Here is a 12,126-nt window from a genome sequence, read left to right as displayed (position 1 = left end):
TATTTCATGTTTCAGCAAATATGCTTTGTGTGTTTAAAAATGATAGGCACTTTGATATTGAAGTTTGTGTTTAAACTTAGTAAAAGGAGTGTTTTAAATCTCTTTAAAATTTAAACAGATAAATATTCTTAAATGGAATTTTAAAACTTATATGGAACCAATTTAAACAGACAATTACAGATTGTAGAAGTCATTTCTTGGTATTTATGTATAGCAAGAGTATTACACATGGCAACTCTTGACATTGATTGGTGGTGCTTTGTCTTCTGCTTATTTTCTATTTTTATTGGCTGCTGTCGCTCACATGATCAGATGCCAACCAGTCACTGTTTTGCATGGCAGTGGGCTTCTGTGGCTGTAAGTATGACCCATTGTAACTACCTCAGAAAAGTCGTTGGTTTCTTTGACTTTTCTGTGTGTAGTTACTGTTATAGTCACATCATGTCATTTCAGATGAAAATGTAGCATGTTTTTACCTATTGGTTTTATCTAGTAAATTAGCCACTTCACATTTATAATTTAAACAGCTTCCTCCCTGGCATGCTTCTCTTTTCCCAAGTTCCCTTACTCAATAAAATATTTTGGTTTAATACAGTTACTGTTCACTCTTATGCAGTCATCCGTAATTGTTTCTGAGGATTATTTATCTCAGACGTTCAAGTAGAGAAGTTTGCTATACCATATATTTTGGGGTTATTTAGTCTAAAAAATTAGAGCCAAAGAACATGGCAATTATGTTTTATTAAGTAAAATAAATAAAATGCAAAGTTATTTTTAGTTGACTTTTTGTGATACCAAGTACTTAATTTTTTAGAAAATTGAAAATTTCACTCTAAGTTAATTGGAGATAAATTTTAAATGATAGTTACTTAAATGTCATTTAACTAGACATTTAAAAAGTTGTTTTGGGGGGCGCCTGGGTGGCTCAGTTGGTTAAGCGACTGCCTTCGGCTCAGATCATGATCCTGGAATCCCGGGATCGAGTCCCACATCGGGCTCCCTGCTCAGCAGGGAGTCTGCTTCTCCCTCTGACCCTCCTCCCTCTCATGCTCTCTGTCTCTCATTGTCTCTCTCGCAAATAAATAAAATCTTAAAAAAAAAAAAATAAAAAATAAAATAAAAAGTTGTTTTGGGAAATGACTTAAAATAAATTGTTTAACAGTTACTCATTCTAAATATCTTCTAGGAAATTAGAGCTTTGACTTTTTGTTTTAAGTTTTCTACTTATAGAAAATTGATGGCCTCCAACAATAGAAATTGTTAGAAAGTTAATATTCACTTCCACTTTAATTTCAATATACAGTTTACCAGCCATCTGCAATTTAATTTTCTGTGCATGAGAACTGAAAGAAAATGAAACTAAATTATTCTTTTGAATAAAGACAAAATTTGATTGGTATTCTGAAAATGTTCCCTACATTTAGAAGTTATTTTACTTCTTAGCTCTACTTATTAATCGATTCTGGGAGCAACATATTGTATTACTGGAAGTTATTTCATAACAGCCATAACTAGACTTCTTTTGGTCCAAGGACACCTATGATAAGAATTTAGTTTTTATTTCCTATTATTCTCTGAAAGTTTCAGTATATATTTGGTTTGTAAAATCATTCTTAAACTGTTTATGTATTTATATATGTATGAAATTTTTGTTATGTATGTATGTATATGTATATATATACATATGTATATAATTGTACATAGTGGCTGAAGGAGAGCTTTCTGGCTGATCTTCTTATCAGAAAAAGTAACAGATTTAATATGAAATAATTTTTTAGAATAATAAAATTTTATAATTTAGATGATCCTTAAGGTGAATCTTACCCCTCTTAAACCTGGTGAGTGAATAGTCAGACAACAAATGTGGAAATATTGAGCTCTTCCACAAGCTGCCAGGCATAGTGTTAACACCAGGGAAGCATGACGAACTAAACAGACAAGGCACTTTCTCTCACAGAGATGCCGGTCTTGTAGCTTTTGCTTGAAAACTTCTAATAAAGAGCTCACTACAGGTGGCCATCAAGTCTGGAAACACAGAAATTCATAATACGTGGTTTAAATATGTGACATCAGGGTTTCTCAACCTTGGCACTATTGATATTTTGGAACGTTGTAGGGGACTGTCTTATATGTTGTAGAATGCTTCGCAGCATTTCTAGCCTGTACCCACTACATGCCAGTAGTACCAGTCCTGCTAGTCCAAAAATGTCTCCAGACGTTTCCAGATTCCCCTGGGAGACAGTTGCCCCCAACTGAGAACTGCTGTATTACGTGACAATTGCAGTGGGTTGTCCTCCTTTGCATTGCCTCAGATGATTCGTGTCTCTGATAAACCTGAGCCTTTGTCTTGCTGCAGAAGTAGCAGTCATGGAGTTCAATCTGTAAGAAGGCTTTATAAACCATCCTGTATTTTGGAGGTGGATGTATTTCTTGTAGGAAAGAGCAATTTGAAGGTTTTTTTTTTTTTTTTTAACCAAGGTGGACTCATCTCCCTATCACTCCCATTCATCACTGATCCTCTCTCTTTTTCTGAAGCTCCGTAGAAAACTTCTGATTCTTCCATTAAGACAGCACTGCAGATATTTCAATAAAGTTACCCTGTACTCCTAAGGTTTCTTTTTATTTTTATATGATTTAGCATTGGGAGGGATTTTATTACTTTAGCTTTCTTTAAGAGCTCATGGGGTATGTGTGTGTGTACTGTTTGATCTGCACAAATAATGTTTAATGAGTGACAAATAGTCACATGTTTAGTGAATAGTTGACATTCATTTCAGTGTCTGTCCAGTTCTTCAGCTGTCTTCCCTCACTTGTGCATTAGCTTGATCAAAGCAGGAGCGCTTTCTGGCTTGTCAGACATTGGGTTCCTGGCCCCTAGAATAGTATCTGGCATGTAGTAGGCATTTAGTACATATTTGTTGAATGAGTGAATGAATTTCTTTCTTGATTTGCTTCTCTTTTGGAAAGAATTCAACCTAACACCTTTTTATCAATTAAAATGACATATTAAGATCAGATTTTCATGTTCCAGATGTGGTATAATTGAAGAATGCCATTAACCTGCTGTGCCTGCATACCATGTTTCTACTAATATAGTTTAAGATCGCATAATAATGCAATAATAATAATCTTGGATTGAGCTCTTTGGCATTTAAACTTTTTAGTCTTTCCATATGAACATTGAGCCATAGCTTCTCCATTTTATACCTTTGCAGTATTTTTAGAAGTTTGAAATACTTTTTTTTAGCACTAATCCTTTACTGTTTTAAAACTAAGGTAGCCGATTAATAATAGATGTATGCATTTTCACAAATATGTGTAATTTATGCACATTTTGCTTCTTAAAGAGATCCTGGCTCAGCAAATGCTCTTACATGCCTGTAATTTAGTCATAGTCTTAAATAAGTTAACAAATGGTTTAAGCCCTTGATAGGCAGCTAAATATTCTGATTAATGAATTTATTCCTGGGCATGGCAGCTTCTCTTCTTTGGCCAAAGAGCATGTACCAGCTTGGATTCTTACTAATATCTGTAGTATGGAAGGCCAATCAGTAAATTAATGAATGGATTATTTTTCTTACATTTCTAGTTAAGAAATATATTTCTTCTTTAGCATGTTGTTCCTGATTTTATATAACCCCCTAAATGGTCATTAATTAAAAGATATTTGAACTGAAAACTTTATTTAACCCTTTCAAGTCCTTACTCCATATTAGGCAGCAGTGCTGGAATAAAATTTATCTGCTGATACCTGAGATTAAGAGATGACATAATTGAGGGCGCCTGGGTGGCTCAGTTGGTTGGGCAACTGCCTTCGGCTCAGGTCATGATCCTGGAGTCCTGGGACTGAGTCCCGCATCGGGCTCCCTGCTCGGTGGGGGGTCTGCTTCTCCCTCTGACTCTCCTCCCTCTCATATGCTCTCCCTCTCTCTCTCATTCTCGCTCTCTCAAATAAATAAATAAAATCTTTAAAAAAAAAATTGACATAATTGGACTATTAGCTTTTTGAAAATGATTACTGAATAAGAGATAACTATTATATCTGTTAATTGTTCTCTGATCTGTGTTCCTGTGCAATGGCTGCATCAGGGAAGAACAGTTATGCTAAGTTACAACTTAGTAAATAAATTTGTTTAGTGAAAGTTGATCACTTTGATCTAAGGTGTTACCATGACTTAGAATGAAAAAAGAATAGAGGGGCGCCTGAGTGGCTCAGTCATTAAGCATCTACCTTCGGCTCAGGTCATGGTCCCAGGGTCTTGGGATCGAGTCCCACATTGGGCTCCCTGCTCAGCAGGAAGCCTGCTTCTCCCTCTCCCACTCCCCCTGCTTGTGTCCCCTCTCTTCCTCTCTCTCTCTCTGTCAAATAAATAAATAAAATCTTAAAAAAAAAAAAGAATAAATGGGAGCAAACAGTAAAAGCGGAATTTATTAAGTACATTTGGTAAGATATTTACAACAGGATTATAAATGTAAAAGCAAACGGTATTTTTAAGTTTTATTTTTCTTTTCTGTAGTGACATTCTTTTTTTTTTGTTTTTTTTTGTTTTTTTTGTAGTGACATTCTTAAGCATTAATGTGTATGTTCGATAGCTGTTTTCCCCTTTGAGGACCAAAACCCTTCAGCGTTCTTGGGCAACTAACATATGCATCTTACACTTAAGCATTGAGAATTGTGGCTGTGTGTAAAGTTATGCATCTCCACTTTTTGCCTTTGAAAGACAGCCCATTTACTTGGACTTTTTTATTATGGGTGCATAGATGCTGGATAGCTTTTATCTGTGTATATACAGTTTCTCCAAAGAAACCATACAGATGCCCAACAGGCACATGCTCAACATCACTAAACATCAAGGAAGTACAAATCAAAACCACAGTGATAGATCACCTCACACTAGTCAGAATGATTAGAACAAAGACAAGAAATAACAGGTGTTGGCAGGATGTGGAGAAAAGGGAACCCTAGCGCATTGTTGGTCAGAATGTAAATTGGTGCAGACACTATGGAAAACAGTATGGAGGTTTTTCAAAAAATTAAAAATAAGGGGCACCTGGGTGGCTCAGTCATTAAGCATCTGCCTTCGGCTCTGGTCATGATCCCAGGAATCAGGCTCCCTGCTCACGGGAACCCTGCTTCTCCCTCTCCCACTCCCCCTGCTTGTGTTCCTGCTCTCGCTCTCTCTCTGTCAAATAAATAAATAAAGTCTTTAAAAAAAAATTAAAAATAGAGATACTGTACAATCCAACATCTCTACTCCTAGGTATTTATCTGAAGAAAACAAGAACACTAATTTGAAAAGACATGCACCCCTATGTTCATTGCAGCATTATTTACAATAGCAAGATATGGAGGCAACCTAAGTCCATCAGTAGATGAATGGATAAGAAGATGTGGGGAGGGGCGCCTGGGTGGCTCGGTCATTAGGCATGTGCCTTCGGCTCAGGTCATGATTCCCAGGGTCCTGGGATCGAGTCCCGCATGGGGCTCCCTGCTCTGTGGGAAGCCTGCTTCTCCCTCCCTCACTCCCCCTGCTTGTGTTCCCTCTCTCGCTGTCTGTCAAATAAATAAATAAAATCTTAAAAAAAAAAAAAAAAAGATGTGGGGAAATTGGAGGGAGAGATGAACCATGAGAGACTATGGACTTGAGAAACAAACTGAGGGTTTTAGAGGGGAGGAGGGTGGGGGGAAGGGTTAGCCTGGTGATGTGTATTAAGGAGGGCACGTACTGCATGGAGCACTGGGTGTTATACGAAAACAATGAATCGTGGATCACTACATCAAAAACTAATGATGTATTGTATGGTGACTAACATAACATAATAGAACTAAAAAAAAAAAGATGTGGTTTATATACACACTGGAATATTACTCAGCCATAAAAAAGAATGAAATCTTTCCATTTGCAACAATATGGATGGACCATGGGGGTATTATGCTAAGTGAAATAAGTCAGACAGAGAAGACAAATACCATATGATTTCACTTACATGTGGAATCTAAAAAACAAAACAGAAACAGATTGATAGATACAGAGAACAAACTGATGGTTGCCAGAAGGGAGGGCATTTGGGGGTGGGGGATCAACGAAAGGTGAAGGGGATTAAGAGGTACTTTCTTTCAGTTATAAAATAAGACTTTGGGGCGTAATGCACAGCATAGGGAATATAATCAATAATGTTGTAACCACTTGTGTGGTGACAGATGGTAACTAGACTTATTGTGGTGACCATTTTGGAATGTATTTAAGTATTAAGTCACTATGTTGTACATCTAAAACTAAAAACATTAATAAATAAAGGCATATGTGTCAGAACTTGAAATTTTTATGCCCTTTTAAAGGAAAAGGGAAAATGATTTATAACAATAGAAAGAGGTGGTTTTGTGTCCAGAAGCTAATTGTTGCATTTTTGGTTGAGTAACATTCATAATTATGGTATCAGCACAGCATCTACCATAGTATCTCTGTAATTGAAGCACATTTTTCATGACTTATCTTTTTCAAAGAGTTCTTTCTCTGTTTTACTAATGTTCTTCAGGCAAAATACATGCATTCTATAACTTGAGAGAGGTGGAATGCCATTGAAGGAAAAAGCAAAACTTATAATTAAACTATTAAATTACAGAGATTGCCAATATAGCATATTTCATCAAGTCTAAGAAACACTTATTTTTAGTTTTCAACATCTCTGAAATTGGGACTACATCTTATTTGTTTGGTGTCTTAAGTGGTTTTTCATTTCTTGTGGTACATTAATGATGCATCTTACTAAAATTAATGTAGATTCGGGGCGCCTGGGTGGCTAAGTTGGTTAAGGGACTGCCTTCAGCTCAGGTCATGATCCTGGAGTCTCAGGATCGAGTCCCACATTGGGCTCCCTGCTCAGCGGGGAGTCTGCTTCTCCCTCTGACCCTCCCCCCTCTCATGCTCTCTCTCTCTCATTCTGTCTCTCAAATAAATAAAATCTTTAAAAAAAATAAAATTAATGAAGATTCTATGCAATATTTGTGTGGGATAAATGTTTGTTAAATGAATAGGTCCGTGTATGTATTTGTGAGAGCTATAGACTAAATATTTTATCCCTAATGTTTTCCACATTTTGGAAAATTGTTCTTTTACTTAGGAGTCAACTTGATATTAAAGTGTTTAGTGTTTTTAATAAATTGTCACTTAAGCTTTATTAGATATATATAAGAATAATATAAATGTTGCAAAAATAGTTTTCATTTGTTTTTTAAGCTTAGTAATATTAACCTTATACTTTTGGATGTTTGTACTCATACCACACATATGGTCGTATAAAATGGCTGTTTTTTCAAAGCTTTTTTATAATGGGTTTATTTTTAAAAGTTAGATAGCTATTGTCTTGAATTTGATGTCTGATTTTTACAAGATGATGACATGTTTTTGTTTTTATTTTTAGAGTCTTACATTTAAAGAAAAAGTAACAAGCCTTAAATTTAAAGAAAAACCTACAGACCTGGAGACAAGAAGCTATAAGTATCTTCTCTTGTCCATGGTGAAACTAATTCATGCAGATCCAAAGCTCTTGCTTTGTGTAAGTATTTTTTATGAAAGGCCTTGAAATTACTACACTAACTTAATTTGGTTTAAGTAAAATGCCAAGACTTTGGAGATGATTACTAGCTAAAGAACACTCCTGATCCTTTCTGATGATGCTTGAAACCTAAGACATCTTTAAAAAAAACTAACAGAGAAGTTACATTTCTGTAATACTACTATAGATTTCTTAACCTTTCTTCTTAATTTTCCCTATCATTAAACTAACATATTTTTGTGAGCTCTTCTTTCTTTGCCTTGTGACCAGGTTTATATTAGTTAGACATTATCCTGGGGTGGGGGTGGAGGTAATGAAGCAAACATAAATCCAAGTCCTTTCTCTTGTTCACAGTTGGTTTTTAAATCTCCAGTTGGGCTTGCCAGACCACTTAGCTTTTTTATTTCCCTTTCTTCTGTCATCAACCTATTATCACTGGCTTTGCCTGCAAACACTATATTGGAAGGAGAAGGGGGTGCAGATGGGTGTGGTTAGCACTTAATTATTGTCATAACTCTGTCTTTGCAGCTTTAGATGGTATTTGATTCCTGAAGGCAACACTGTGGTACACAAAGTAGTTAGGAACCACCAGATGTAAGTGAGTGCTCGTTATATGAAGCGATTAAAAGCATGGGCTCTGGAGACAAACCAGCGATGTGATTTGGGTGACTTAACCTCTCTGTGTCTTCCTTTTCTCAAAACGATGATAGTAGTTCGTGTCTCAGAGAGATTGTTAAGAAGCTTGAGATAGTACACTCATGCTTTTAGGAACAATCTTTAATAAATGCATAATAAGCACCAAATAAATGTCAACTATTATTACTATTAATAAAAGACAGTTGACATTAATATTAATGTTATTAATACCCCAAATATGACCGTTTTGTGTTGTGAAGGTCATAGGATAACCTTTTTAACCTTCGTTGAAGTTGCTGCAGTCCCTGGAGAGCAGCGTCCAGAGAAATTTCTTACTGCTTTGTTTAGCAGTAGATTTTATAAGTGCTGATAAGGTGCTTTCAAATTACTATATATAGGGGTTCATTACTTGATGTCCATATTTTCAAGAGTTCTGTGAACCCCTTGAATTTTAAAAAATGTGTACATGAGTAGTTTTTCTGCAGAGAAACAAAAGGGGAGAGAGAGACACACACAGAATTCCTAAAGGGATTAGTAATGCCAAAGGATGGCCTGTGATATTTTGAATTCTTTAAAGAAGCCCATCCAAATTTGGGAGTTTCATAGAATAAGTTATTAGAATCTGGCATGGAAAATTCCATAAAGTCTTCTCAGTGAGACTATGAAAGTAATCAAATCCCCTTTCTCCTCACGTCTTTGTAGCACAAGTTATTTTCGGTGGGATTTCATCATGCATTTGATGTAATATAATTCACATCGCTCTGCAGTGCTATACGTCAGGGTAAAGAATGCACCAGAGCCACTGGTGCCTTCAGCGTTAAGTATTTCATTAGTCAAAGAACAAGAATTTAAACAAAACTTGCTGTTTTCCAAGGTTGAAATTTAGCCAGAAGTCATTTAATATTGAAATTATTTTCTTTGCTGCCATCTAGTGGTGAAGCAACTTTCTGGGCGTAACTAAAGGTAAGTTAAAATAGTGATTCACTGTAAATACTTAATTGTAGGGACGCCTGGGTGGCTCAGTCGGTTAAGAGTCTGCCTTCGGCTCAGGTCATGATCCCGAGTTCCTGGGATCAAGTCTCACATTGGGCTCCCTGCTTGGGGAAGCTTGCTTCTCCCTCTCCCTCTTCCTCTGCCTGCCGCCCCCACTGCTTGTGCGCGCGCTCTCTCTCTCTGACAGATAAGTAAGTAAAATCTTTAAAAATAAATAAATAATTATTTCCTATTTACATGAAGAATTCTAAATTGTAGTAAATAGGAGAAGTGTAGGAATAACTACTAAATGATGTCAGTCATGGTATTTTTAAGGTCACATGATTTTATTGTCTGCCATCCCTACCATCTCTGCCCTAATGCATACTGCTCTCATTCTGTCAGCCCTCCTCAAGGCCCAGCTTGTACCCTCGTCTACCTTCCTGTAAACATTTCTTTGCACTGAAGTTCAAGTTATGGTGATGTCTTTATTTTTTATTTATTTTTTTTTTTTAAAGATTTTATTTATTTATTTGAGAGAGAGAGAATGAGAGACAGAGAGCATGAGAGGGAGGAGGGTCAGAGGGAGAAGCAGACTCCCTGCCGAGCAGGGAGCCTGATGCGGGACTCGATCCCGGGACTCCAGGACCATGACCTGAGCTGAAGGCAGTCGCCTAACCAACCGAGCCACCCAGGCGTCCCATGGTGATGTCTTTAAAAAGCAAATCTTATCATGTCTCTTGCCCAGCTTAGAACCTTTTAGTTGAAATTGCTCTTGGAATAAAGACCAAACTTCAAATAGACCTATAGGGGCATGCAAAGTCTGACTCCCACCTACCACTTCTGCCACATTTAGCATCCTATTTTTCTCTTTCTTTTTAACTGTAGTGGTGCTCAGTCTTCATTCCATATCACTTATCCCGTTCCTTCATACCTTCTCTTGCTGTTCCTTCGGCTTATGATATGCTTCCCTTTCCTCTTTCTATGCATAATTCCAGCTCATTCGGATCTGCTCTCACTACCCGGAGGGAGCCTCCCTGACTGTGCCCCCTTTCTCTAGTAAGGTGCTCCTAGCAGCACGTACCTTGCAGTTCTTCTCTCATTTGCAGTTTTACAGTTACTGGTCTGGTGATTTTATTGATGTCTGTCTTTCCCACCAGACCACATGTTCCAAGAGGGTAGGAAACACATCTTTTTTAACTTGCCATGTCTTTGGTATCCAATAAATGTTATTATGTGTGAATGAATCTAAATTTTATAAAGTAGGCTAATAGTTTTGAATTACAGATATTCTGGGATGAGGGTTTACCTTAATCATTATAATGGGAAAGAATCCACAGTTAGCAAAGTAAAATAGCGGCACACGTTGCATTGGTCCCACTTAAGTGAACCATATAGGGGCGCCTGGGTGTCTTAGTGGGTTGAGCGTCTGACTCTTGATTTCGGCTCAGGTCATGATCTCAGGGTCATAAGATGGAGCCCTGGCCGGCTTCAGGCTCCATGCTCAGCAGGGAGTCTACTTGAGATTCTCTCTCTCCTTCCCTCTCTGCTCCCCCCACCCACCGTCTCTCTAAAATAAGTAAATCTTAAAAAAGAACCATATATTCTTGAAGTGTAAATAGATGCTTCCAAGGTACAGGAAGCATTTTAGTCTCTTTAGGTAGACATTTGCATTTATATATGCCACTGATTTGCTTTCCTTAGTATACAATGTTTTTCCACAATGAAAAAGTACAGGCATCCGGAGGGGTGGATTCCAGCCTTGGATGGATTGGGGCAGATGCTTTATATTAGACAAGAGGGTTGCCCAGGGTGATCGTACCGTGCACGTTCTTTGTCTTTGATCAGTTACAAACCAGAGGTATATTATTTAGCCAGTGTAGTGTTAGTGAAAAAAAAAATTATCTACTCCTTATATTGATATAATTTCTTAATTAAGAAATTAATTAATTCCTAGTTTTTGTTTTCATTAGGATTTTCTCTGGACATCATTCACATGAAGGAACACTATAGATGTAGATTAAGTGAATCCTTAACAAAAGCAGTTTTGACTTTTTTTTTTAAAGATTTTATTTATTTATTTGACAGAGAGATAGAGACGGAGCACAGATAGGCAGAGGGGCAGGCAGAGGGAGAAGCCAGGCTCTCTGCTGAGCAGGGAGCCCGATGCGGGGCTCGATCCCAGGGGCCCTGGGATCATGACCTGAGCTGAAGGCAGACACTTAACCGACTGAGCCACTCAGGTGCCCCCAGTTTTGACTTTTAAAAAAATTCCACAATTATTGTATTTTATTGAGCTGTGGTTCACATACCATAAAATTCACCATTTTAAAGTGTACTATTCACTGGTCTTTAGTATATTCACAAGATTGTGCAGCATCACCACTACCTAATTCTAGAATATTTTCATCACCCTAAAAAGAAGCCTTGTGTACCAATTAACAGGCATTCTCCCTTCTCTTTTCTCTCTAGCTCCTGTCAAGTGGTAGATATAGTTTTTTAATTGAACTTGCTTTTTTCTCTGCAGAATCCAAGAAAACAGGGGCCTGAAACCCAAGGCAGTACAGCGGAGTTAATAACAGGGCTCGTCCAGCTGGTCCCTCAGTCACACATGCCAGAGATTGCTCAGGAAGCAATGGAGGTGAGGGGAGATGAATTCTAGGCTCTTGAAGGAAAGGTTGTAACTATGCACATTCTTCATGTTTCTTTCATGTGTGGTTTCTATGAGTGATAAGATGTCATTTATGGACATCTGTCAGAGATGGCATTTCTAGAAATGGTATGTTTGTGTCTGTATGCTGTTTTATGAACTCTGTGGAGGAAGAAGGGGTTTACTTGCTTTATATCTCTTGTAGCAGAAACATTGTGCAAATTCTGATACTTAATACAAAACCTCAAAATGTTCTGATTGCAGTTGACTTTTTGGAGTTCTTAAAATATATATTGAATTTTAGATTGGGA

At 37.3% G+C, this 12,126-nt stretch overlaps 1 protein-coding gene across 9 annotated transcripts in view; it reads left to right on the top strand.

Moving 5' to 3' along the window:
* The window catches only part of NF1 (neurofibromin 1), a 281,702-nt gene that overhangs the window by 99,817 nt on the left and 169,759 nt on the right, over positions 1–12,126 (top strand). For 6 of the 9 annotated variants that reach the window (XM_032428720.1, XM_032428715.1, XM_032428713.1 and 3 more), the window contains 3 exons: positions 313–357; positions 7,423–7,557; positions 11,693–11,806. In XM_032428720.1, the coding sequence (XP_032284611.1) occupies positions 313–357; positions 7,423–7,557; positions 11,693–11,806 (294 nt within the window). The remainder of the gene's footprint in view (positions 1–312; positions 358–7,422; positions 7,558–11,692; positions 11,807–12,126) is intronic. The other 3 variants (XM_032428717.1, XM_032428719.1, XM_032428721.1) reach the window with 1 other exon arrangement.

Source organism: Phoca vitulina, unplaced genomic scaffold, assembly GCF_004348235.1.
Source record: "Phoca vitulina isolate PV1807 unplaced genomic scaffold, GSC_HSeal_1.0 scaffold40, whole genome shotgun sequence".
Classification (NCBI taxonomy): domain Eukaryota; kingdom Metazoa; phylum Chordata; class Mammalia; order Carnivora; family Phocidae; genus Phoca; species Phoca vitulina.
Note: the sequence above shows the minus strand (reverse complement) of the source record. Positions and strands in the feature narration are given on the sequence as shown.